General features: G+C 56.8%; 2 protein-coding genes across 5 annotated transcripts; one reads left to right on the top strand and one right to left on the bottom strand.

The window, feature by feature from the left end:
* Positions 1-4,890: 4,890 nt before the first annotated feature.
* On the bottom strand, positions 4,891-25,251 carry NRTN (neurturin). 4 transcript variants are annotated; one of them, XM_049707629.1, is made up of 4 exons: positions 24,889-25,251; positions 24,339-24,491; positions 14,889-23,636; positions 4,891-12,317 (listed from the first exon to the last, which is right to left on the bottom strand). In XM_049707629.1, exons 3-4 carry the CDS (start codon positions 15,055-15,057, stop codon positions 11,893-11,895), a joined length of 594 nt encoding a protein of 197 aa, XP_049563586.1. In that variant the 5' UTR covers positions 15,058-23,636; positions 24,339-24,491; positions 24,889-25,251; the 3' UTR covers positions 4,891-11,892. The 4 variants fall into 4 exon arrangements, with proteins under 4 accessions (XP_049563586.1, XP_033256774.1, XP_049563584.1 ...); XM_033400883.2 differs by having other exon boundaries at positions 24,339-25,251; XM_049707627.1 differs by having other exon boundaries at positions 14,889-15,104; positions 24,339-25,251.
* On the top strand, positions 7,981-9,385 carry LOC101276278 (3-galactosyl-N-acetylglucosaminide 4-alpha-L-fucosyltransferase FUT3). Its single transcript, XM_033400885.2, is given in 2 exon segments — positions 7,981-8,590; positions 8,593-9,385. Coding segments are annotated over 2 exon segments (1,065 nt in total). The 3' UTR covers positions 9,048-9,385.
* Positions 25,252-27,109: the final 1,858 nt, after the last annotated feature.

Genomic DNA, 27,109 nt, shown 5'->3' with positions numbered 1-27,109 from the left:
GTTGGTCGCATCATTTGCAGATATTTTCTCCCAGTCTGTAGTTTGTCTTTTCTTTTTGTTTATGGTTTCCTTTGCTGTGCAAAAGCTTGTAAGTGTGATTAGGTCCCATTTGTTTATTTTTGTTTTTATTTCTTTTGCCTTGGTAGACTGACCTAAGGAAACAGTGGAACAATTTGTCAGGGAATGTTTTGCCTATGCTCTCTTCTAGGAATTTTATGGTGTCATGTCTTATGTTTAAGTCTTTAAGCCATTTTGAGTTTATTTTTGTGTATGGTGTAAGGGTGTGTTCCAACTTCATTAATTTACATGTGGCTGTCCAGCTTTCCCAACACCGCTTGCTGAAGAGAATTTTCCCCATTGTATATTCTTGCCTCCTTTGTCAAAGATTAATTGACTGTAGGTGTGTGGTTTTGTTTCTGGGCTCTCTATTCTGTTCCATTGATCCATATGTCTGTTTGTGTGCCAGTACCACGCTGTTCTGATTACTGTAGCTTTGTAGTATTGTCTGAAGTCTGGGAGGGTTATGCCTTAATATAGAGTCAGATTTGTTCTTCCCGGGACTTCCTGGTGGTCCAGTGGTTAGGACTAGGTGCTTCCATTGCAGGGGCATGGGTTTGATCCCTGGTCAGGGAACCAAGATCCCACATGCTGGTGGTGCGGCCAAAAAAAAAAAGACTTGTTCTTCCCTATTAGAAATGGCCTGGGCTTCCCTGGTGGCACAGTGGTTGGGAATCCTCCTGCCAATGCAGGGGACATGGGTTCGAGCCCTGGTCCGGGAAGATCCCACATGCCACAGAGCAACTAAGCCTGCATGCCACAACTACTGAGCCTGCGCTCTAGAGCCCGTGAGCCACAACTACTGAGCCCACGTGCCACAACTGCTGAAGCCCACGTGCCTAGAGCCTGTGCTCCACAACAAGAGAAGCCACCGCAGTGAGAAGCCCACACACTGCAATGAAGAGTAGCCCCCGCTCGCCGCAACTAGAGAAAACCCATGTGCAGCAATGAAGACCCAGTGCAGCCAAAAATAAATAAATTTATGTTTAAAAAAGAATCAGTGCATTTAAAAACAAACAAACAGGGCTTCCCTGGTGGCACAGTGGTTGAGAGTCCGCCTGCCGATGCAGGGGACATGGGTTCGTGCCCCAGTCCGGGAAGATCCCACATGCTGCGGAGCGGCTGGGCCCGTGAGCCATGGCCTCTGAGCCTGCGCGTCCGGAGCCTGTGCTCCACAACGGGAGAGGCCGCAACAGTGAGAGGCCTGCGTACCGCAAAACAAACAAACAAACAAATGCCCTGCCCTGGGGGACCCCAGCCTCCTGGAACCTCTGCCAGCCTGGAACTAACTGGACACTCAGATGGTAGATGTCCAGGCAGCGTGAAGCAGCCTCACAGAAGTGATTTCTCATCTGGGAACAGGGGAATCATGGTACCTGGGAGCTGGAGCTCGGGCTTTGGCCTGCCCGAAACAGCCTCCTCCTCCCCAGCCTCCCTGCCTCTGCCCTGCTGTCTTCCCTGTCCCCCCGTGGCAGGCTGAAAGAGCATCTCAAAACAGGAGTCTATGTGGTGGTGACTGCTCTGCTGGAAGCTTCCCATGGCTCCCTGTCGCCGTTGTGTTAAATATCCATCATTGACCACAGCCGGACGCAGCTCAACGTGGCGTGGTGACCTCATCTCCTACTCCTGAATACTCAGCCTTCCTGGATTTCCTCCAATGCTGCCATTCCTTGCTGCCTCAGGGCCTTTGCACAGGCTGTCCCTTCTGCCTGGAAAGCTTTTTTTTAAAAAAAAAAAAAGCAGACATCTTTGTCTTTTTTGTTTTTTAATTTATTTATTTTATTTATTTTATTTTTGGCTGCGTTGGGTCTCCATTGCTGCACGCGAGCTTTTTCTAGTTGCGGCGAGAGGGGGCCACTCCTCGTTGCCGTGCGGGGCTTCTCATAGCGGTGGCTTCTCCCGTTGCAGAGCTCTGGCTCTAGGCACGCAGGCTTCAGTAGTTGTGGGTCGCGGGCTCTAGAGCGCGGGCTCAGCAGTTGTGGTGCACGGGCTTAGTTGCTCTGTGGCATGTGGGATCTTCCCGGACCAGGGCTTGAACCCGTGTCCCCTGTGTTGGCAGGCAGACTCTCAACCACTGCGCCACCAGGGAAGCCCCTGCCTGGAAAGCTCTTGCATCCTCCTTTTTACTTAGAGAATTCTTACGGGGCTTTAGCTCTCAGCTCACACATCCGGGAAGTCCAGACCAGGCCACAGCCTCCTTTTTTGCAATTTATAATTGATGTTTGTTTACAAGTTTCCTCATGGGTTATCTGTCTCACCCACTTGCTTCGTGCGATATCCCTGGGGCCCAACATGTAGCAGGTACACAAGAAATGTTTGCTGACTGAGACGGAAGAGGGGGTGGTATCTGCTGGAAGGGAAAGTGAGAAGCTTGAAATTCTGCTCACCTGCCCCTCCCCATCCTCCATGGAACCCCTGGTGCCCCCACGGAAACCACGTTGAGAACCAGTGGTTTGGGTCAGCCCTTTTCCCTTTATGGATGGGTCAACTTTACGCCCAAAGCCATGCGTGCTTCGAGGCCACAGGGGAGGCCAGGGCGGTGACTCTAGTCCCCAACTTCCTCCACCCCCTCCCTCATCAGGTCTTATGGTGGAGATTAGCAGAGTCCCACCTTTGCTTTTAGATGATGACCCAGCTCATGGGACAGGACACCCTGTGTCATCTGATGGCAGTTGTGGTGGTGTTGGGCTGTGCTGTGCTGCGTCTATAAATAAGTCCATTTCCTTCTCCTCCCTGGTGTTGCCTCATCCACTCCCTGGGTGACAAGCTGTGACTCGGCCCTAAACTTCCTAGTCAGCTGCTTGCCATCCTGCACAGTGTCCATCCAGGTAAGGCCTCCTGGGGAAAATGTCCCCTCTCCCAGGAGGCATCGTTGCCCCCTGGGAAGGGCCTGCAGCCTGCTCTCCCCGGGGTCTTTATGGGTACCAGGTGCGCCAGAGGTCTAGCAGGTGTGGGAAGTTCTGATTGATTTGCCAAACCAGGAGGAGCAGCATTTCTCTCCCGGTCTGTTTCTGTCTGTCTCTCTCTCCCTGGCAAAACTCTGGATTAGAACCCCCACTGCTTCCTGGCCCCCATCAGCAACACAGAGCCCTTCCTCCTTCCCACCCTGTCCCATGGGAGGAGGACCTGAGATGCAGGGGAACAGGGGGGATTTTGTTTTGTTTTGTTTTTCTGATCTTTGCGGTGTCCCAGCATCATGGCATTTTTCAGTTCCTTTCTAGGAAAAAAATGTCTCCGGTTCCACTTGGGTGGGATCTCAGCCCCCGGCCTCCCACAGCCCCGTTCCTGGATCCTCGCTTCTCAAGGTCCCTGCCAAGGGCCTCCATGCCTCCTAGGAGGAGCCACCATAAACCCAGGACAGACAAACTATATCCATCTTAAGTACATTTCCGCATATTAACCTTCTGTGCACGGCCAAAATCCCTGGCGGCGCAAAGTAGCTTGTGGTCAGAGTTCAGCCTCCATCCCACTCCTGCTTGGCGCTGTCTCCCCAAAGGCCTGTCTTTTGGGTCTCTTTCCAGAAACTTTGGCATGAACGTGTAATTCCAAATCGCGCTCCCTTTTCATCACACAAGGCCACCTGCCAGCTTCTCCCTTCTGCATTCGGAGGGTTACGCCAGCTCTGCCCAGTAGAAGGAGCCCGCCAGCCATCAGGGTCTTTTTATTTTTATTTCTTTATTTAAAAATTTATTTATTTTATTTATTTATTTTTGGCTCTGTTGGGTCTTCGTTGCTGCACACAGGCTTTCTCTGGTTGCGGCGAGCGGGGGCTACTCCTCGTTGAGGTGCGCGGGCTTCTCGTTGTGGTGGCTTCTTTTGTTTCGGAACATGGGCTCTAGGCGCTGGGGCTTCAGTAGTTGTGGCGCACGGGTTCAGTAGTTGTGGCTTGTGGGCTCTAGAGCGCAGGCTCAGTAGTTGTGGTGCACGGGCTTAGTTGCTCTGCGGCATGTGGGATCTTCCCAGACCAGGGCTCGAACCCATGTCCCCTGCATTGGCAGGTAGATGCTTAACCACTGTGTCACCAGGGAAGCCCTATTTTTTATTTTTTAATTTTATTTTTTGGCCATGCCGTGCAGCATGCAGGAGCTTAGTTCCCCAACCAGGGATTGAACCTGTGCCAGGGGTGCGGAGTCTTAACCACTGGACTGCCAGGGAAGTCCCACATTATTTTTTAAACTGTAGCAGAATATATGAGACACAAAATTTGACATTTTAACCATTTTTAAGGGTGCAGTTCAGTAGCATTAAGTATATTCCCAATGGTGTGCAACCACTGCCAATATTTCCAAAAATTTTTCATCACCCCAAATAGAAACTTTATACCCCAGTAAGCAAAAACTCATTCTCCTTCCAACCCTCCCAGCCCGTGGTAACCGCTAATCTACTGTCTGTCTCTATGAATTTACCTATTCTAGGTATTTCATAGAAGCAGGATCATATAATATGTGTCCTTTTGCATCTGGCTTATTTCACTGAGCCTCATGTCCTCGAGGTCCACCCATGGTATAGCGTGTGTCAGAATCTCTCTCCTTCTTAAGGCTGAATAATGTTCCATTGTATGGATGGACCACATTTGTTTATACGCTCATCCTTTGATGGACATCTGGGTTGTTTCCAACTTTTGGCTATTGTGAATCACGTTTCTATGAGCATGGACATACAAATATCTCTTGGAGTCCCTGCTTTTCAGTTCCTTTTGGGTAGATATCTAGGAGTGGAATTGCTGGGTGATATGGAATTATGTGTTCAGCCTTCTGAGGAACCGCCAGACTGATTTCTGCCACATATGTAATTTTCAACTTTTTACCAGACACATTAAAAAGAATAGAAAGGTACCAGTAAAATTAATTTTAATGCTATATCTTATTTCACCCCGTACATCCAAAGCATTATCTCAATATGTAATCGACATAGAAAATTACTAATGAGCTACTTTACATAGGATATTTTACATTCTTTCTTTCATATGAAATCTTGGCAATCTGGCGTGTATTTTACTCTTTAAGGACGTTTCTATTTGGATGCTAAATTTTCAACGGCTGGAGTGAAAGGGGTAGTGTTTCATTAAAAAAAAACAAACTTGTTTTACGTTGTTCAGTTTTTAAATTTACATTTGAAATTTACTGACATTCACAATTTCTGTTCCTCTGTTGCATTAGCCACATGGGGCTAGTGGCCCCCATATTGGATGGTGCAGATTTAGACCCAGCTACTTAATTCTGGAACCTGTTTTTTATCAGGCAGACATGGATTTACCATGAAGTGGATGAAGCTTAAGCTTCAGGGACCCCTAAATAAAGATTACTTTCTGTATCTAAGTCTGGACTCAATTTTCTTTGCCGTTTCTTAGAGAGGCTCCCAAAATATGGAAGTTCAGCTTCCAGAAAACCTGGATCCACCCTGCAGAGCTGTGCCAATACAGTGGCTTTATTCATTTTTTTAAATTTTTATGTTAATTTTATTGGAGTATAGTTGATTTGCAAAGTTGTGTTAGTTTCAGGTGTATAGCAAAGTGATTCCATTATACATATACATATATTCATTCTTTTTCAGATTCTTCTCTCATATAGGTTATCACAGAATATTGAGTAGAGTTCCCGGTGCTATACAGTAGGTGCTTGTTGGTTATCTATCTCATATATAGTAGTGTGTGTGTGTTCATCCCAAGCTCCTGATTTATCCCTCCCCACCACGTTTCCCCTTTGGTAACCAGAAGTTTGTTTTCAGTATCTGTAAGTCTATTTCTAGTTTGTAAATATGTTCATCTGTATCATTTTTAATTAGATTCCACATATGAGTGATATCACATGATATTTGTCTTTCTCTTTCTGACTTACTTCACTTAGTATGATAGTTTCTAGGTCCATCCATGTTGCTGCAAATGGCATTATTTCTTTCTTTTTCATGGCTGAGTAATATTCCATTGTATATATGTACCACATCTTCTTCATCCATTCCTCTGTGAATGGATATTTAGGTTGCTTCCATGTCTTGGCTATTGTAAATAGTACTGCAATGAACACTGGGGTGCGTGTATCTTTTCAGATTATGGTTTTCTCCTGATATATGCCCAGGAGTGGGATTGCTGGATCATATGGTAGTTCTATTTTAAGTTTTTTCAGACAAAGATACCCTAATACCAAAACCAGGCTTTTATTCATTTTTCACAACTGCATAGTATTCTGTTGTCAGAAGGGATAGTAATTCGACCAGTCCCACATCAATGGACAGGTAGCTTATCCAAAACGCCCTTGTTTTGTTGGCATGTCTGTGGGCATTTGCACCAATCCCTCTGGCCAGAGGGTGAGTGCGTTTCAAATAATGAGTCATTATCCCTCATTTCCCTTTTTTAGAAATTCTAGAGCAGCACATGCTGTCCAGTAGAAACAGAACACAAGCCACACGTGTAATTAATATTTTTCTAGTAGCCACGACTTTAAAAATGTAAAAGACGCAGGTGAAATTAATTTTAATAATATGCTTTCTTTAACCCAACAGATCCAAAGTAGTATTGTTTAAATGTGTAATGAACAGAGGAAGTATTGAGATAATTTTACTGTCTCGTTCTCGTCCTAAGTCTTAGAAACCAGGGTGTATTTCACACCCCCAGCACACCTAATTCGGACACTCAGTTTTCGTCGTAGATCCTTGATCTGTAATTAGACTCCATAAAAATGTCTCGCTGGAGCAGATTTGCCCTTCCAGGAGGTCCCAAATGTACTGTCAAGTTTTTCCAATCATTGAATTGGCTATCAGAGGCTGTTTTTGGCTTTGCCTTTACTTTTTATCTTGAAGTTGTCTTCGATTTACAGAAGAGAGAACCTTTTTTAAATTTAATTTAGCATTAAAAACTCTGTCCAACACAACAGCTGCATTTCAAGGACTCAAGAGCCATAGGGTGCACGCGATGGTGCAGATATAGAACATTTCCACGATGGCAGAAAGTTCTAGTGGACAGTGCCAGGCTGTAGATCAGAGCTCCACCTGCAAAGAGGGAGAGGAGTTTGGAATTACATTAAGAGGAGAGAGTTTGGATTCTGGATCGTAAGGGCTGTAGCTGTGTGTATTTGGGCACGAGACATATCTATCGCTCAGAACCTCCGTTTTCTTATCTGTAAAATGGGTGTCTCCAGGGCCGCAGGAAGTGGAGAGGGGCAGGGCCGAAGTCCTAGATTCCGCTCTGGTGGTTGGGGTTTGGAGTCTGGGAGGACTTTGTGACCGCCTGCAGGAACGGAAAGGACCGGGGAGTGGAAAGACATCGGCCAGGCCAAGAGGCCGCCCAGGATCCCCCAGTGTGGGACCAGGGGGGCCATCTTTGGACGCTTATTCCCTGAGCACTTCCTGTGCTCTCCCCATAAACTTGTCAGGCTCTCCGTCACCTCCGGACCTTTGCGTTGGCTGTTTCGTCCACCAGGAATGCCCTTTCCCCCAACTCCTACACTACCTGGTGAGCCCTCAGATAACCTTCCAACGTAATCACATTGTACCTCTCCCAGGCAGAGCCCTGGCTCCAAGCCTCAGCTCCAGGGCACTGGGGAGCATCTTGTAACCAGCTCTGTCTTCTCCCTAGGCTGGGAAAGACTCTGGGAAAGCTGGGAAAGGGCAGGGTCAAGGTCAAGGTGGGACCTGAGAGCCATCGGAATCTATCCCAGGTCCAGAGATCATGTAGCCTAGTGGGTAGGAATAAGTGGGCTCTGAAGCTAGATGCTTTCTGTTGGAATTACAGTTCTGCCGTTTTCTTGCATTGAGTCCTTGGCCTCAGTTTTCTCGTCTGTAAAATAGGGATGAGAACAGTGCCTCCTACCTCAGGACTCGTAAAGATGAACTTGGGTAACCTGCATCTGCCCGCTCGGCATGTGTTATTATTTTTGTTAGCAGTGATGCTGTGTTCACTGTCCCCTCCTCCCAGCTCCTCTCTGACCCATGGATCCACCTGGCTGGGCCAAGGTAAAATGTTCCTGCCACCACTGTCTCCCCGGGCTGTTGCTGCAGCTGCTTCTGGCTCCGTGCTTCTCCTCCTACCTGCGTGTGTCCCGAGACAAGCCCACATGGGTCCCCGAATTGGGGGCCCCCTCCCAGGCCACTGCAGGGCCCTCCACCCGCCCGCCTCTGCGTCTCCTGCTGTGGACGTGGCTATTCAACACCCCAGTGGCTCTGTCCCACTGCTCGGAGATGTGGCCCGGCACAGCCGACTGCCACCTGACTGTCAACCGCAGCGAGTACCCTCGGGCGGATGCGGTCTTTGTGCGTCACCGAAAGGTCAGCTCCAGGCCTAAGGCACAGCTCACGCCTTCCCTGCGGCCCCCCAGCTAGCGCTGGGTCTGGTTCAGCATGGAATCGCCCAGCAACTGCCCCCAACTGAAGGCCCTGGACGGATACTTCACCCTCACGGTGTCCTACCGCCAGGACTCAGATATCTTCACGCCGTACAGCTAGCGTGAGCCATGGCCTGGCCAGCCTGTAGACACACTGGTGAACGTCTCGGCCAAGACCAAGCTGGTGGCCTGGGTGGTGGCCAACTGGAGGGTGGACTCGGTCGGGTGCAGTCCTATCAGAAGCTGCAGCCTCACCTCCAAATGGATGTGTATGGACGCTCCCACATGCCACTGCCCCGGGAGGTCATGACCAACAGGCTGTCCCAGTACAAGTTTTACCTGGCTTTCAAGAACTCCTTGCACCCTGACTATATCACAGAGAAGCTGTGGAGGAACGCCCTGCAGGCCTGGGCAGTGTCAGTGGTGCTGGGCCCCAGCAGGAGGAACTATGAACAGTTCCTGCCACCTGAAGACTTTCAGAGCCCCAAGGACTTGACCCATTATCTGCTGGCGCTGGTCAAGGACCACACCCTCTACCCGAGCTGCTTCCGCTGGCGGGAGACGCTGCGGCCCAGATCCTTCAGCTGGGGCTTGATGTTCTGTCAGGCCTGCTAGCGGCTGCAACAGAATCCCAACTACCGGACGGTGCCCAGTATCACGTCTTGGTTCACGTGAGCCAGCCAGCCTGGGGCCTGGGCTGCTGGGCATCTGGGGACCTTGGTGGGTGGAGCGCTCCCTTACCTGGGGCTTCCCCTGCTGGGCCCCTCTGCTGCCAGGAATGTTGTTGCTTCTGTGGGACCTCGCTTGCTAGGAGCTTCACCTGCTGGGGGCGGGGGTGTCATCTACCAGGGGCTGTGGCTGCTGGGCACGCACCAAGACACCCCCTGGGGAACTGGCCTTGGTGCCCCGCCCACTGGTGATGGCTCTGGTGGATGGGCCTGTGAGTACTGCTGCTTTGTCAATGAACCGCCTCGGGGGTATGCAGGTTGGCAATACTGACACCATTTTCGAGATGGGAATGCTCTGAGGAAACTGGTGTGTCCTCCCTTACTCCAGATCAGCGGTTCTCACTCCAGGACGATTCTGCTCCCAGGGGACGCTTGGAGTGTCTGGGGACATCTGTGGTTGTCACAACCTGGGGGTGGGCTGATAGCATCGAGTGGGAGGGGGCCAGAAATGCTGCTCAACAGCCTACAGTGCCCGGGAGACTGGGGCGCAGAGGGGGTGGGACTGGGGGCGGGGCTGTCTGGGGGTCCACGTGGGGCAGGGCTGGGACAAGGGGACGTTCTACACCTAGCGCAAGGATAGAGGAGGGGCAGGAACTGCTCCCAAAGGAGGGCAAGGGGAGAGGGTGTGACGCGGCGCGTGTGACTGTGAGAGCGGGTGTGACAGGGGACGACCACGTGGGGCTTGGAGTGAGGGTGGGCGTGGCCGCGTGTGACTGAACAGGGGGCCCCTGTGTTCTTGCAGGTGACCTTGAGGACGCCCCTCTCTGAGTGTGCCTGACCACTGAGCATGTAAGCATGCGGACTGTGGGTCTGCGTGTGATCCTAAGCCCTGTGTGGGTGGCAGTCTCTGTGCCCTGTGTGTGTGAGTGTGTGTGTGTGTGTGTGTGTGTGTGTGTGTGTGTGTGTGTGGCACGCACTGCTGAGAACCCCAGCCTTGGGGTCTGCGGGGGCACCTCTGTTTACGTTCCAATTCTCTGGTGGGCTGGGCCAGTGCCCTGTGGTTGGATCTGGGTGGGAGATGGGAAGGCCGAGGTCCCAGGAGGCTGCGTGCACGCACGCACACACACACACTCACACTCACACTCACACCAAGGCAGCCAAGCTTCAGGGACCAGAGACCCGGGCTCCAAGGCCAATTTTCCTGCTGTGTGTCCTGGACTGAGCAACTTCCCTCTCTGAGGCTCAGGGTCTTCTAGGATGGGGAAACTGAGGCTCAGCTTCCCCAGCGTCTGGGAACTCTGGCTTTTCTGCATGGCTGGGCTGAGTCAGCCCAAACAGTGTAGGAATCCACCACCCCAAACCTCAGAGTCAGAAGATTGCAGGGATGGGTGGGGGCCCCAGCCAGCCAGCCTGTTCTGAAATTGCCTTCCAAGCAGGCCACCCACGGTTTGGTACCTGGCTTCCAAGCCCTGCTCTCGGAGCTCCCTGGAAGTCCTGCCTGTTAGCTGACTCCAGTGTCTCCAACTGCAGCCTGGGGGCGTGGCGGGTGCTGGGGAGCAGGGAGCTGGGGGTGTTCCTGCCTGGCTGGGTGAGACTCCCTGGGGGCAGCTTCTGAATCAAGTCCTCCAGCTTCAGGATGGGGGTTGGGTCTGGGAAGGCCAGAGCGCAGATGTGTGGGAAAAGGGGGGAGGGGCCAGTGTAGGAGACACAGCAGTAAAGGAGGGAAGGGTCTGTTCTCTGAGAGCCCCGGTCTGGGGTGGGGGGAGGGAAGAGGAGAGACGACTTTGCCCTAGGGAAAGCTGTATGGGAAGGGGGAGTTGCGCCTTCGAGACCACCCCCCCTAGTCTGAGGGGAAGAAGGGGAGGGGTCCACGCCGTCTGGTCTCCCGGGTGCCAGCTTCGTGCGTGCTGGGAGCACCCACTCTCTTCCCCGCCCCTCCTCAGCCCGTGCAACCTGCCGACCCCTCCCCGCCAGCTGGGAACCCAATTCCCCGGCGCAGTCCTGGGCTTGCCAGGCATCAAGGTGACACCACAGGCAAATCTAAACACCGCACCGTACTTTTTCCATCCTCCACAGGGGCTTGTCGTAAATTCTCCCTCGGGCTCCGGCCAGAGCTTTTATGGCCCCAGGACCTAGGTCCCTGGGGACCCGGCTCTGCCGCAGCAGGCGCCGGTTTCGGGCTGGATGGGGTTGGCGCCCGCCCCAGACCTATCCCCGCAGGGAGATGGGCAGCGAGCTATATTTTTAGCTAGTGAAAGGAGATAGTGGCTCCGAGTTCACCCTGGTGAGAGCTGCCCAGGCCCGAGGAGGCCTGTTGGGTGAGGGAGACCTGGTCCACCTGGACCTCAGTCTTCTCATCTGCACTGTAGTTACACCTTCCCTCCCCAGAAGGACACCTTGCAGGGAGGCGGGGAGGGAAGGGGCACGGGGACCTGTAGAGAGGTGGGAGAGAAGGTCCCTGCCGACATCCCCCCATTCACCCCACTTTCCTTTTTGTACCCCGGAAACAAGACCCTCTTTGCATCCACTTTCCTCTTACCCCTAAGCAAATGGAATCCTTCCACCATCCTGCAGGTGGTACCCGCACCCGTCCCCCTTTTCCCAATGGAGATGGCGCCTCCTCCCCGTACGCCCTCATGCGCCTCCGAGATGTGGGCACCCCCCGAGCGCGTAATCACAGCCGGGGCTCGATTTTCCACACTTTATCTTGGTACAGTTATCGCGAGAGTCCTGAGCTCTCGACGGCATTTTCTGTGCATGGGCAGTCTGTCGCGGGGCTTGCCAGGCGGGACGGTGGGTGCTGTCGGGGCGGGGGGCGTGGCCGCCGTCTCGCCAGGCCCGGTGAGGTAGGGTCACACGCAGGCGCACTCGCGCGCCGACAGCTCGTGGACCGTGTGGTAGCGACTGTGCGTGTCCAGGAAGGACACCTCGTCCTCGTAGGCCGTCGGGCGGCAGCAGGGCTGCGCTCGCACCCGCTCTCGCCGCACTCGCCGCCGCTGGCGCAGGCGCCGCAGTCCCAGGTCGTAGACGCGCGTCGCCGCCTCGCACGCGCCTGCGCAGTAGCGGAACAGCACCGTCTCGTCCGACGCGTAGCCCAGGCCCAGCTCGCTCACGCGCACCTCGAGCTCGCGCAGCCCGCACGGCCGGGTCCCCGACCGCGCACGCGCGCGCCGCCGCCGGGGACCCGCCCGACGGCGCGGACCCGGGGACCTCCCGGCCCAGGGCGTCAGTTCGCGAAGCTCCACCGCGTCCGGGGCGCCCTGCAGCAGTGCACGGTCTGCGAGGGGATGGAGAGAATGGGGTGGGGGTCAGTGGGTGGGTGGGTGGCAAGGAGTCCCCTACCCTCGCTGTTCCCTGAGAAAAAGGACCCTTGTGGAGACTCAGAGGTGCTAGTGCACCCTCTCCCGACCACTTATCTTGCTCCAGGATTCCCGCTCATTCACCCTCTCTGGGCGGTGTCGGGAGGTGCATATCCACACCCGCACGCTGGGTCCCCAGGGCTACTGACACCCTTCTCTGGACCCTGCACCTACGATGGACTGCTCAGAACCTGGCACATATTGTACCACATTCCAGCCTGCCCCACCTTGAGCTGAGCTGACTCGAGTGTCTGTCTTCCTCTGGACACCCCCTGCCCCCAGCACTCTCTGTGGACCCCATCCCTATGCAGAGCAGCGTGGGATTTTGCCCCTTTTCACTGAGCTGCTCTCACCTCATTGAAGAAAAGGGAGGGCTCAGCAGGGGGTGTGGTGATCCAAATCCCTGTTTCTACTCAGCCCCAGCTGCCCCCACCCCTATGCTGGGCCACCCCCATGTTACAGGTGAGGAAACTGGGCATCCAAAGGGGAAAAGACGTGCCCGAGGCAGGTGCAAGTGGCAGAGAGAGAGAAGCCCAAACAGCAGTTTTGCTTCCATCGTGTGCCCAGGTTTGGCCCAAGTCCGGCCCTCTTCTCCCACAGCTGCTCGTGCCTGGAGCCATAGATCCCCAGGACCCCACAGTCTACATTTATTTCCCAAGTGGCTGCCCCTGCCGCAGTACTCCTCAGCCCCAGGAGATAAGTGCAGACGTTGCAGTGGCAGGCAGTGTTGACAGTGGGTCTGCAGGCAGGGGGCTCCCAGCCCCTGAGCAGGTGGCAGTCACACTTGCAGTTGGGAGAGGAAATCCTGAGTTTAGCCCGCACCTGCCCCCAAGGCTGGCGCACCTGCCTGTCAAAAGAAATAGCTTCCTGGGAGGTCCAAGGGGGAAGGGCTGTCTGTCACCCTGGGCGTGTGTCTGTTCCCACAGGGGGTCTCAGAAAGCAGACAAGCCCAGGTTCGGAGCCTTGCTCTGCCACTGTCAGCCTTGTAGTTTCAGGCAGGTGATGGCCCTGTTCTGTGCCCCAGTTTCCTTATTTGCTCAGTGAGACTTGCAGAGTCCCCACTTTGGCTGGGACTGGGAGGGTGGAAAGGGGTGGGGGGGTGGGGCACCGAGCAGCATCTTTTGAGTTCTTGATGCCCAGGGGCAGGAGCAGGGTGGCCTGCAGGCACTGCCTGCTCTGGGGTTAGGTTGAACCTGGCTCACTTCTGATGCCTAAAATTCCACCATTTAGTGTGCCCACCCCAAAGGTGCGTATCTAGAGAGTTAATTCAAGGCATTGCTGGTTGAGATACAGATGCCAGATGCCCAGCTAAATGTGAATTTCAAGTAAACAATGTATAATTTTCTAGTATATTATCTGTCCCTGCCTTCCTCCAGCAGGCCTGGCCACGTGCACAGGGTCTGGAACACAAAGAGATGAGGTCCACACCCCCCTGGCCCAAGCCTGAAATTCCACCATCAGCGCATTAGTCCCAGGGCCTAGAACATTGGGACTTCAGGGGATCGGGAGCCACTCCCTTCCCCCAGTAGGGCTGGTTCCCGGGACAGGATGCCAGGCAGGCAGGACCCAACCATGGGCTGAGATCCTCCCCGGTGCCTGAAATTCCACCACGGGTGCTTTGCCCCCCGGGCCTGGGGCACTAGCTTTGGGGGGCATCCCCCGGGTCTCTGGGACTCAGTGTCCTGGGAAGGACTTTGCCGCCTGTAGGGGGGAGCGGCAGGGGCGGAAGTGGAGCCTGCGCCTGAGGCCACCCTTGTCCATTGTGAGGACAAGAAAGAAGGATTGTGTGGGCCGGCAGGGCGGGTGCGGACGTGCACGCAACCCCTACCCACTGGGGGCCACGCCCGCGCCCCGCCCGCGCGGGTGCACATGTGGATGAGCGCGCAAGAAGTCGAGGCCCACGCACCGCCCTGGCCCCACAGAATCTGCAGAGCGCAGGCGCCAGGGGCGAGTGGGTAGCTGGGCCGTGGCAGCCACGCCCGCCGGGGTGGGCGTTTCCATTTTTATACCTCCCAGCTTCTTCCCACGTCGTTCTCTCCCATCCTTCTCTCCTTCTGTGCCTCTCTGTTTCTGTGTCTCTCCCCATTTCTAGGACTCTTCCTATTTCTAGGGATCTCTCTGTCTCCCCCTCCCCTTGGTCCCTGTCCACCCTGGGAGGTCACTAGGGCCTCGGGTTCGGCCTCCCTCTCCCTCCACCCCCGCGCTGCGCTGCAGTGGCCGCCCAGGCCGAATGCCCAGGTCTAATCTCCATCTGGTCCCCTGGCCCCTCAGGGCTAGAGCCTAATTCCTTGTGACAGCTGAGCCGAGAGACCCCAGTTCCCAGCGGCCATCCCCTCCGACGCCGCTGCCAGGCCGTTGTGGGGATTTGCGCCCTCCCTCCACCCCATCTAAAATAAGCCTCTGTGGCCCTGCTCCACTGCGTGAAATTCCACCATTGTGGCCGCTGCGACGTTGGGGGTATCTGACCCAAGACAGGGGGGAGGGCTTACACTGGGCCAGGCGGGCGATTCGAGCGTCCAGGGTGCGAGGCGGCCGGCGCAGCGGGGCAAGCGCGGGTCCGAGGCGGTGGCTGAGGAGCAGGCCTTCCCAACACATCCAGATGGAGAGCACGGAGCTGCAGAGCACCGAGGCCAAGGCCACCGCCTTCCAGCGCTGCATCCTCAGCCTGCGTGCACGGGATGGTCAGCCACACGGCCTCCGTCTGTCTGTCAGGCAACAAATGAACGTGCACGGGGTGCTGGACCAGGCACCGGAGATACAGTGGGGCCCCTGATTTTGAACCACTCCTGCTTAATGATCAATCGTAACATAGAAGTGATTCATTCAAGGAACCACTGAACAAGGTTGTGAAGAACGCTGCCAAGGACGGGGTGGGCACTGTGCCAGGGGTAACCTGGGAACCACCCCCATCTGGGGGTCCCAGAGTGCTTTCCTGAGGATTGAGGAAAGTTGAGACCTGAACAAAGGTAGGAGTTGGCCAGGCAGAAGAGAACGGCACCTTAGGCTTAGGCAGGGGAAACAGCCAGTGCAAAGGTCCTGGGCGGTGACCCCAGATGGCCAATCCAGCCGGGAGGCTGGGGTGGCTGGAGCCCAGTGAATTTGGGGACGGAGGTGAGGACATCCCCAGCAGGGGGCACTGTGGGACCATGGCGGCGAGGAGAGGTGGTGCTTCGAATACAGTCCGGGAGGCCAGAGCCCTGGGGTTGAGACATGTTGATGTCCTGGGAGTGACTTCCTGACCTTCTCTGAGCCTAGGTTTCCCCTTCAGACAAACTAATGCCCAGAAGTGGGCAGCAAAGGACTACAGCTCTCCTCGACCCACCTCCAGGCCTTTGCACAAGCGGGTTCTTCCATCCAGAACATTCTCTTCTCCACTGCTTCCCACTCCCATTAAATTTTCAGTCTTAGCTTGGACGGCGGCTCCCTCAGGAAGCCTTCCCTGACTGCTCCAACCCCCCAGCCCCAGGCCGGCGCAGGGGCACTCTCTGGGCCCCCACAATGTCCTAAGCGTCCCCCATTAGGGCACCGATTACTCAGTGTTGTGGCTGCCTAGTCGCGTCGTTCTCGCAGTAGATGTTTAATAACCCAGGCGCACCTCCACACCTCCACCCTATCCGAGAAGCTCCCCGCCACTGAGCGGCCTCCAGCCCGCGTTTACATTTCCCTGCCCGGCTGCCTGGTGTCGGCCCTTGCGGGGCCTGGCGGCCAGCCCGGTGTAAACATTTACACGGAGAGCTGAAAGCCCGGCTGGACGGCGGTCAGCGCCTGGGCTTGGCCGCGGGATGCGGGGCGCCCCCACGCGCGTGTTTCGGGCCGCGCAGCTGGCCCGAGCTGAGCTGAGCAGTTATTTGCGTTCTATTTGCATCTCGTTTGCATGTGATTTGCATGTGGTGGCGCGCGGGGGTGGGGTGGAGCGTGGTTAAGAGCAGTAAGGCTGGAACCGTCTCTCCCCCGCCCCATGGATGCACCGGCACTGGAGCTATGGCAGACAGTAAGTAACAAAGGACACCTATTAAGCGCCTGCTGTGTACCAGACCAGCTGCTGAGACCACGAAGGAGGCATTATAACCTTCATTTTACAGCTGGGGAAACTGAGGCACAAAACAGAGGGGCTCGGCCAAGGGCACAGCTAGGAAAGGATCTGGGATTCACACCCTGGTTCTTTGACACAACACACACCACATGGGGGGGAGCAAATTCTGTGGAGTTATTCCCAGGACCTTACACTATTGGTGGTATTTGATACGCCATTATTATTACTGTTGGGGGTGGTGATGGACAGTGAGCTCCCCGACATGGGAGCATGTAAGCAAACCCTGGCCCAGCCTGGAGATCTGAGGACACAGCACAAGTGCAAAGGCCCTGGGACAGGGCCATGCCTGGCTTGTTGAAGGAACCATCAAGGCAGCCCCGTGTGGCTGGAGCAGAGTGAGCGCGGGAGGAGGTGAGGGCAGGGAGGGGATGGGGACAGGTCATGCACGGCCTGTGGGCTGCGGGGAGGAGATTTCATTCTCAAGGTTGTGCAGCAAGCTGAGGTCAGCCCTTGCATTTGTCAGGTGCCCAAACCCACTGCCTTTGCTCTTAACGAGCCCCTACTTTATGCCAGATCCCAATCTACAAACTTAATGCGTATTATTAAGTCATTTCAACCTCACGAGTCCTTGTCCCCATTTTACAGATGGGGAAACTGAGACCCGGAGTGGTGAAGTGACTTGCCCAGGGTCACAGAGCTGAGATTAGAACTCTAGTGGCCTCACCCAACCTGGGAAGGGGAGACAGGCAGGGAAACCCACCCAGGCTCAAGACCTCAGGTGGGCAACGCCCTCTCTGGACTCTGCACCCTGCTTGTCCTCACACCCAAGTCTTGGAGTGGCGTGCCTCGGTTTCCCTGTTAGACTGGAACAAGACCTCTGCACAGCGCCGGCCTAAAACAGGGGGCTGAGAGGGTAGATGGGTCTCCAGCCCTGAGATGGCCCGGCCACGGGAGCCCTTGGAGCCGCAGACCCCCCAGAGCTTTGATGGGGGGCAGGAAAGCAGGGGGCCGCTGTTGGAGGGGGCCCGGCAGACATAGCTGATAAGCGTCTGTTAACAATGGGCCTTTCTGTATGGGGGTCACCCAACTGGTTTGTCTCTGGCACAGACCTGACAGGGAGCAGGTGTGGTGGAGGGCACAGGGAGGGGACCAGGTGTGCACGATGTGTGTGCTTGTGTCAAGGGGAGGCGGGCACTCACACGGCACACTTGGGGGCTCACCCTCACACCCAGCGTTCCCATGCTCACATACGCTCTGACCCACTCACACACACACCCTCTCACATGTGCCCAAACACTGTTGCACACACACCCTCAGACACTACCCCGCTCACATATTCCGACAGGCTCTTGCACGCTCAGATGCCATCCCGCTTACACACTCAGTGTTCTCACACACCCTCAAACACTCACACACCTGAACACCACCACACTCACATGCTAGTGTGTTTCACTCTCACACGTGGGCATTTTATGCACAAACATGATCACCCTCGATCGAGTGCTACCACTCCCACACTAGCATTTGCACACGTGCACACACACCCTCTGACTAGCACTCAGGAGCTCCCCCAATCACACCCCTTACACTCTCTCGTGCCCGTGGAAGCTCCTGCACACCCTCGATACTCACACTCACACACTCAAGCACCTTCACACTCAGAGATACATTGTCTCTTGCACACTGACACAGAGAATGGGCACACCACACACATGCCTCCTCCAAGCCCTCCTGTGAGCACTTGAACTTGAACTTGTACGTGCACGGGCGTGCCCATCATCACCTGCATCCCGCATTCCAGCCACGTGCACACACACCCGGGGGGCACACACATGAACACATTGCCAGTGCTGGCGGGCCCTCGGCTGCAAAGATTCTGGGGGGAGAGTGAGAGGCACAGACACAGGCTGCAAGTGTGAAGAAGGGAAGTGGGGGGGGGCAGAGTGACCCAGGGGAAAGGGCTACTGGTACCCAGCCCAGCCCCACACCTGCTGGCATTTCAGGTGCCACCCATCTGCCCAGACAGGGCCTGGCCCAGGGTCCCCTCCCAACCCAACAATGTCCAGACCCTGGAGAATCCTCACTGCCCAGGGAAGGGGACACCTCCCTTCCTGGGGGCCAGGCCCGTCTGAAGTGCAGCAAGAGGGATCTGGGATAGACTTCCACTTCTAGCTGGAGGCCACAGAGTGCCCGGGGCTGGGGCAGGGAAGGAGGAGAAACTGAGGCTCAGGGGAGATGAGTAAGCCCACAGACACAGCCAGGTGGAAACCTCCAGTTATTCAGAGAGCAGAGAAGTAGGGTGAGGGTGTGTGGGTGTTTCTGGCAGCTTCCTTGATGGTACCAGGAAACACTGCTTATTATCTTGATGTCCTGGCTAAGTTCCAGGGCTCCACCTTTCCATCGAGCTTCCCAGGGAACACCTGCCAGGCATGCCTGTCCATGGGGTCAACAGCCTTTGTCCTGCAGAGCTCCTGACCTCAGGAAGGAAACTACTTCATGCTTGTTCCCAGGAAGAGGAAGGAGGGGAGGGGAACCCTCCTTCCATCCACTCATCTCTCTAGTCTGGGGAGGCCTGGAATCAGGGCCTGGCTCCATCAGGCAAACTCCTACTCATCTTTCAAAGCCCCAGCTCTTAGAGCCCCTCCTCCAGGAAGCCATTCCTGCTCCCCATCTTGCCCCCTCCCAGCCTCAGTTCCCTCCCTCTTGCCCAGTTCTGCCAAAATAGTGTCTGTGTCCACGTCTGTCTTTGCTGGACGGTGGAGGTGCTTCTGGAGGGGCACCCTGGGCTGGGTCCTCTGAAGGCAAGGGCGGGCTTTGGTAATTCCATCCACCGTTGCCAGGTGGAGCTGTGGTGCCTCCTTCCACGAGCACCGTTCTTCCTCTGCACTTCACTCCCAGACATGTCTCTGGTCCTCCTATACCTCTGTTTCCCCAACTTCAGAAAGGGCCTGAGGCGGGCTGCCCAGAACTGTGGGAATGAGCGGGTGGCTTGTGGGGCTGTCATCACTGCCCACAGGCAGAGCGAGCCAGGCTGGGAAGCCACATGGGCAGCTGTGGGGGCGGCCTGCACATGTGGGCCAGCCCTGAGGAAGGATACTTTCGAATGCTGTGGCACCTGGGGTGCAGACAGCTGAATCCGCACCCCCATCTGCCTCTTCCTGGCTGGATAACGTGGGAGCAAGCTCCTCCCCCTCTTGGAGCCTCAGTTCCCCATCTGTACAAGGGGCTGCACAGGACACCTTGCTCATCTGCAGGGCCGTTTCATTCAGTGAAGTCCTGCAGGCCTGGCCGATGTCCTGCAGCAGCTAGGCCCCGAGCATCAGACACGTGCTTGCACGCCCTTAATTCCGTTTCCTCCATCAGTGTTACAGGTCTGGGGCTGGCAGCTGGGCCCATTCCCAGGGCAGCCCTGTTCATCTCCTTTCCCCCAGGTGGCCCCAGGGGGTTCCCTAGGGTTCCATTAATGGGGAAACTGAGGCCCCATGAGGGGCGGGACTTGCGCCTCTCTCAAGACAAGATTCAATGGTTCTGCAAAACAAGAAACAAATTCCACAGGCCACAGAAATGTGCCCCCTCCCTTGTAGGGCCCAGGGCCCAGCCCTACCCCATGGTGGGAACCGGGAGGCCGGGGCAGGCGCAAGCTGGCGACGCACATCTGGGGGTAAACCAGGAACATCTGGCTAGCACAGCTGGTTCCGATGTCACATCTGCGGGGGTCGGGGGCCAGCCTGTGGGGCGGCCTCATGGGAGGGTGCAGGCACAGACACCCCCAGCAGAACCTTCCAGGCCTGCCCAAAGGTGGGAGCCCAGCATCTCCTTTTCTTCCCCCAGTCCAGGAGCTGCCTGCTGCCCAATCGCTAGAACCATTGCTGGCTCCCTGCTACTCTGAGAATCAAGTCGCGGGTCCTGAGCTTGCCTTAAGGGGATCTGGGTCTATCTTTGCCAAAGTGAGGCTGAGGGGTGGACATACAGAGAGGGTGATTTCTGGGGAAGACTGTGTTGGCTGCTTTGTGTTAATAATAGTAGTAAAAAAAATTAGCTAATACTAACACTAGCAAACAACACCATTGGTGCTGTTCTGAGCACTTTACATGTAGTGCCTCATAGAAAGGTGTGGACCATTTTATCACCATTTTGTAGACAGAAAAACTGAGGTCCAAAAGACTGAAGTGACTTCCTCAGGGTCCAACAGAGCGTAAATGGCCAAGCTGGGTTTTGAACTCAGGTGGTTGGGCAAACTCCTACTCATCCCTCAAAGCCCCAGCCTCAATGCCCCCTCTTCCACATTCTTGACCACTGTACCATATGGCCTCCCTAATAACAACAACAAGACCAAGAATAATAACACTAACACCTGGCAGTGTTGGCTATTCCATTTATTTAGTGCCAAGCACTCTGCTAAGTGCTTTCCACATGTTTGATTATCCCCGCAGTCCCTGGAAAAGATGTTATTATTATTATTAGCCCCATTTACCACACAGGGAAACTGAGGCTTGGAGAGGTAGAGTGACTCACTCAAGGTCACACAGAAATTAAGTGGCTGAGCTGCGGTTGAACCTGGGTCTGACTCTAAACTTGTTCTCTCAGTGTCTCCACAACCCCAGTAACGAGGGTGATGCTGGGGGGAAAGGGAGAAGCAGGGTCTTGCTGCTTGGGAGGCCAGTGGGGCTGAGATCCAAGGAAGTAAAAGGTTTTCTCAAAGACACACAGCAGAGCAGAACTAGCAAGTAAACAGATGGCCCACATGGCAGAAAGCCCAGTGTGCCAGGCTGGGTTCTGCTCCCAACATATTCACCCAACACTTATTGAGTGCCTACTGTGTGCTGCACTAGTCAGGGAACTCAGGATGACCAAGGCCAACCTGGGCCCCCATCTTCGCCAAGCTCACCATCCAATCAGGGAGATGGATAATAAAAAAAAAGAAAGAAAGAAGGTAATTTAGGGAATTCCCTGGTGGCCCACTGGTTAGGACTCAGCGCTTCCACTGCTGGGGCCCCAGGTTCGATCCCTGGTTGGGGAACCTAAGATCCCGCAAGCCACGCAGCCAAAGAAAGAAAGAAAGAAAAGAAACGAGGTAATTTAGAGGTTGACAGTGCAACAACAGCCCCCAAATAAAACAAGGTGAAGTGATAGTGACTGGTGCTGCTTTTAAGCTGAGTGGTCAAGGAGGGCTTCCCAGAGGAGGCAGCATTTGTGCTGAGCCCACATGAAGATCTAGGAAGAGTGTTCTAGGTGGAGGGAACCACACGAGCAAAGGCTCAGAGGCAGGATGATGGCTTTTCAAGGGGACCGGTGTGACCAGAGCAAACGGCCAGGGGACAGCACAGGGAGATGAGGAAAGATAAGGGGGTGTCCTGTGCCCAGCAGGGTCAGCCCTCCATTCCCCACCAGTGCCTGGAGCCCTCTTCCTGTACCGGCCGCTACTCGGGCGTGTTCTTGGGAAGGCTGGGCCGGGGAGCATGCGCGCGCGTGTGTGTGTGTGTGTGTGTGTGTGTGTGTGTTGGGGCCACTAGCTTTTCAGACCCGCCGTTTCTGGCCCGGCCCTCTGCAGCTGGCCCGTAAAATTCCCACCTCAACCATACCAGGCGGGTCTGGCTTAGCCAGGCTGGTCTGGGACCGGCCTCGCAGGCATCTGGGGCGGGCAGGGGGCCCTCCCTGGGGGTCAATAACAGGATCAGCCTAATGAGGCCTGGCACGGCTAAGCAGCTGGCATGGGGCCCGGTGGGTGGTGTGAGGGACGTGGGTCCTCCGGGAGTGGCCAGGAGGACACCACACAAAGCTGACCATCTGACAGAAAGGGAAACCAAGGCACAGACCCCAATGCAACTCAAACCCTCACACTGGTTTCCTAGGAACCAGGGGACCTAAGTCACCTCTTCCATGTCCCCAAGTTCAAATTCTGCCTTGGGTCCCTGACACATTGAGCTCTTTCAGCACGGCCCCTCTCTGGGCCTCGGTTTCCTCAACTGGGATGTGAGATCCACCTGCTGGATTTCTTCCAGGACCAGCCAAAGCCTGAGTTCACTTGGATTTGAAGAAGATCTTTCCGCTCCTGAACACCCACGCCGAAGTGTCCCAGGCCCCATTCAGGCTTACTTTGCGGCTGTTACCTCTCCTGAAAGTCCAGGAGGCTGGCTGGCTGGTTTGAAAGCCTCCTGTCCACCCCCTAACCTGCACCCCTGCCCTGCCAAGTGCAGCAGGCACCGGGCCTGTCTTGTTCTCTGCTTCGTCCTACTACACAGCTTGGCACACAGTAGCTTAGGGCTTGGGAATTAATTACATTGAGCATAAGGAAAGATCCCTCCAGCTCGCTCAGCCTCAGTTTTCTCAGCTGCGAAATAGAACCAGCCTCCCATGGCGCCTGCTCAGTTGATGCTCACAGGGCAGAGGGAAGACCCTATCTCCCCTCGAGGGCCCCAGACCCCTCTGCCCCACCTTGGGGGACCAGGAAAATTGCATCTGCAGAGGAATCCCACAGCCTCTCAGCAAAGACAGCTGGGCCCAGGGATGCCAGATGCATTAAAGACCCGTTCCTCTCTCTGTGTTTCCAGCCCCCATCTCTAGGAATCCGTCCTTGAAGGCCCCAGTACAGTTCTCCCTCTGTCAACCTTTCAGAAAAGTCTCTCCCTCCCATGGTCACCCCAGGCACCCTGGATTTTCCAAAATCATCCATGCTATTTCCTGCCTCCAGATCTTTGCATATGCAGTTCCCACCACCTGGAATGCCCTTGCCTTTCCCATTTAGAGAACTCCTACTCATCCTTCATAGCCCCAGCTGCAATGCCCCTCCTCCAGGAAGTCTCCCCTGACCCTCCTACCCTGAGGCAGTGCCTTTGCTCCCCACTCTGGGCTCCACCCTGGATTCAAGTCTGGAAGGACAAGGCCCAGGAGCCTGACACCAAACAGAGTCACGCACATCATCGCTGTCCAACAAACATTGGTGGAAACAATGTCTTGATTGTGTCCTTGTGCCTGGCTGCAGACTGTTTGGTTCCCTCTCCTGTTCCAGGCTCTTGAAAGCTATATCCTCTTCTCACCCCCCTGAAAACTAAGGCCTATAACCTGAGGGACAAGCAGTGATGGTGGAATTTCAGACACTGTGCCCAGCTGCAGGGGGGCATGTTTTGTTTTCTTCCCTGCACCCCTGGAACTAGCTCTTTGCAGGTCGCTGGGAGTGGCTGCAGAAGCCCGAACCTCAGCAGTCCTAGAATGAAGGGTGTGGGGAGGGGTGTCCAAAGGGCCCAAGGCAAGGGGCTGGGGGGTGGGGAGAAGCTGGCAAAGCTGGGAGTCTCCCCCCACTGACATCCGCCTAGACCAGTCACGCCCCATTGGGGCTTCCTCAGCCCGGGGCTCTTAAAGACAAAGAGTGTCATGGAACAGACAGAAAAGGATGCAGGGCCGGGGGCGGGGGGGTGGGGGGTGAGGGGGCGGGGCATAAAGGAGTGAGGAAAGTCAGGGGTCTGGCCTTCCATGCCCCCCACCTAGGCCCCTGGTCCTGCTCCCCAAATCTGGGCTGGTGGCCCAGCCATGCAGGTAACCACAGGCCCGCTGAGCCAGGCCAGTGGCCCCATGCTATATGGATGCTAGTACTTCTTGGGGAGGGGACCATGGTGACTTCCACCCCTGGGAGAGGCCACTTCTCTCTCCAGTCCCAGCCCACATCTGCCCACTGTCTGCAGCCCCCTCGGCCTAAAGACTGCGAACTGACAAACCGCACCTTCTGGGAGAATTCTGAGACCATCCTGAGCAAGATGCCTTTTGTAAAAAGCGAGGAAGGAAGACAGCCTCCTCTCCTTCAAATCCGGTCTTTGCCGTTAAGCGCCCCCCCCCCGCCCCCCGCAAAGGGTTTCGCGCCCTCTTGTGGCTAAACAAGCGGCTCCAGGAGCTGAGAGAGCTAGGCCCTTACCGGAGGACACCGTGTCCCCGGCGGCAGCGGCGGCGGCGCGCAGGGAACGCGGCTGGAACGCGCCGCTGACAGATGTTTACTTCTGCGTGCAGCTGGGCCGCGACGGCAGCCCTCCGCCCAGGGTCTGCGGGATCCGGATGCCCCCCGCGGCCCCTTGTAGACCACAAGGCATAAGGGGTGTCTGGGTCTCGCCCTCCTAGAGGCTGGGGAGGGGATTCCGGCTGCCCCAGCTTCCACCCCTCTCCAGACGCTCCCAAGGGCGTCCGAGAAGGCAGAAGCGCTCCCGCCTCGTCGGACAGGGAACCCCCCCTCTCCTGGCCAGACCCTGGGTTGGAGAGAAGCTTAAGATCGCCCTCCCGCTCCCCGCGCCCCTGCCACGCGCGGACCTGTCGCCCCTTGACCATACCCTCATACACACGCTGGTTCTTGGCTAGAGGCGGGAAACTACCGATCTACCCGGAGTCCCTGGAAGCCCTCCCAATCTCTGTCCCTGGGGCCGGTCCTCCCCCCGCGCCGGTACCGCGCGGGCCCGCCGTCTGCCCTTGCTTACCTGCTCCGGGCGCCCGATTAGCCGTCAGTGGCAGCCGCGCCTGCCGCCCGCGTCGGCCCCAGCCCCTGCCCCTGCCGCCGCGACCGCCATCCGGGCCGCCTGGGCCCGCGGCGCCCGGGGGGCCCCGGGCCGGAGGGGGCGGCCGCGGGGCGGCCGCGGCGCGAGCCGGCCCATGGGGTTCCCCCGGGCTCGCTCAGCCGCGGGCTGCGGCCATCCCCGCCCGGTGGAGGCTGGGGCTGAGGGGGTGCCCTGGACGGCCGGCGGCTCGGAGGGCGCGGGGTGCAGGGGCGCACGGACGGCGCGGGCGGCTTCGGCGCGCGGCGCGGGGCTCCGGGGCGGCGGCGCGAGGGGCCCGGGCGCTCGGAGCGGCTCCACGGCGCTCTGTCCCGCCGCCTCCGCCGCTCCCGCCGCGGACAGCTCGGCCGGCGCGGGGACGGGGGCGGGGCCAGGGGCGGGGCCAGGGGCGGTGGCTCGGATTTCCCGGGACAGGGAGCCGCCCCCGCCCCGTCCCCCCCGACCGAGGGTGCCTGAAGAGCGCAGGTGGCAAGGGTGCGGGGCCACAGCACACCCCTAGACAGCGTTGTCCCCCGGCCCCAGAGACCCCGGCGGCGATCCTTTAGAAAAGCCAGGGCCCCAGAATGCCCCCCTCCGAGGGCCCCTTCCCAGAGGTAAGAGCCACAGCGCCCCTGACACCAGTCCCTCGACCTTCAGCGTCCCCCCACTCCATTGAGAACCTGGTCTTACTGCCAGACCCCTCCCCCACGTCCTGCCCGGTCCCCTTCCGGAAACAAGTGCCGAAGAAGTCCCCTCACCAAGGAATCCCCTCGGGGGAATCCCCAGGACAGAGTCCCTCCAGATTAAAAGTTTCCCATCCCCGCTCCAAGAACCCCGACGGCGCATCTTCCGTAAATCCGGGACCTCTCAAAACCCCTCCTCAGATCCCCCTTCGCGGAATTAAGAGCCACAACACTCCCCTGGCCGGCGGTAATCATGGCCCACAATTTCCCCGCACCCCACTGAGTACTCTGGGGCCCCTAGTCCCTCCCCAGGTCCTCTTTCAAGAAAGCAAAAGAAGGCCCCTTTCTAAGAAAGTCATTCCAGAGAACTGAGACGCAAAGTTTTCCCCTAAAACAGCAAGTGATACCCTAAGACTGACGACGACGCCCGCTGTCCACAGCGCCCCTCATCAAGTGGCACTTCTCCCTAGTCTGGCGTCCGAGCCAGATCCTGCGGGGGGATACCTTTCCCACCCCCGGCACCCGACGGCGCTCTCCCGAGCACCAAGGCCCAGGGCTGCCCCCGACCCATCAGCGAGCCCAAACCCACCCCGCGCCCTCCCCGACGGCTCCGCGTTCCCAATGCGCCACCTAGCGGCCCCCCAAGCTGACTCAGGGGCGGGACTGTGGTGGGGTGGGCGGGGCTGGACCCTCCATGGCCCCGCCCCGCCCCGGCCTAGTTACTGAGAAACACCCGCCGCGCAGCCCGGCCCTCGGCCCGCAGCACTTAGGCTCCTGCCCGCAGTGTCCCCGCCGCCGCCCGCGTTCCTGGGGCCGGGAGCTCTGGCTCTCACTCCCGCCGCCTGATTTCTTGGGGCCTCCTCACTCTGACTCAGCCGTCTGCATTCCTCTGATCCCAGCAGCCTGGGGGTTTGTAAGGGCATTAGGTCTTCCTAAGACCCCCACCCCCACCCCAAAACACACACACACCCGCCAGCGGCCTGTGCAACTTGCATTACTACGCAGTGTACGTGGTGACAGGGGACACTCAGGCAGCATCACCCGCTGTGAGCGGGCTTATGCGGGTGTGGGTCGCGCTGGATGCGTGAGCAGGTTGTAGCCCGATTATGAGTTTGTGGGTGGGTGAGTGGGGGCATGAGGGTGAACGTGTGTCAAAGCGGCAGCGCGCCCGTCACGGTCCAGGATGGAAAGAACAGGGGTCTGTGCTCGCCTCTCCGTGCCTCGTTTTCCCCATCTGTAACAGGGGGTATTAGCAGTAGATCCTACTAGGGCTGCAGTAAGGATCGGATGAGTTTAGTACGAGTAACCATGCCCGCTGGAGGTGAGCAATGCCCAAGCGTCTGTCACTACTGGTGCCGCTAAGGACTCACTGTCAGTGACACGTACACCCTGGCCTGAAGGGAAGGCTGAGGCACTGGTGGCCGTTCACGCACAGACCCCCAAACCTTGTTCTAGGCAGGGTCACACCCAGCACCATCCTCGTT

The sequence above is a fragment of the Orcinus orca genome, chromosome 3, assembly GCF_937001465.1.
Source record: "Orcinus orca chromosome 3, mOrcOrc1.1, whole genome shotgun sequence".
Classification (NCBI taxonomy): domain Eukaryota; kingdom Metazoa; phylum Chordata; class Mammalia; order Artiodactyla; family Delphinidae; genus Orcinus; species Orcinus orca.
The sequence above is the reverse complement of the archived record's forward strand: the minus strand, read 5'-3'. Positions and strand labels throughout refer to the sequence as shown.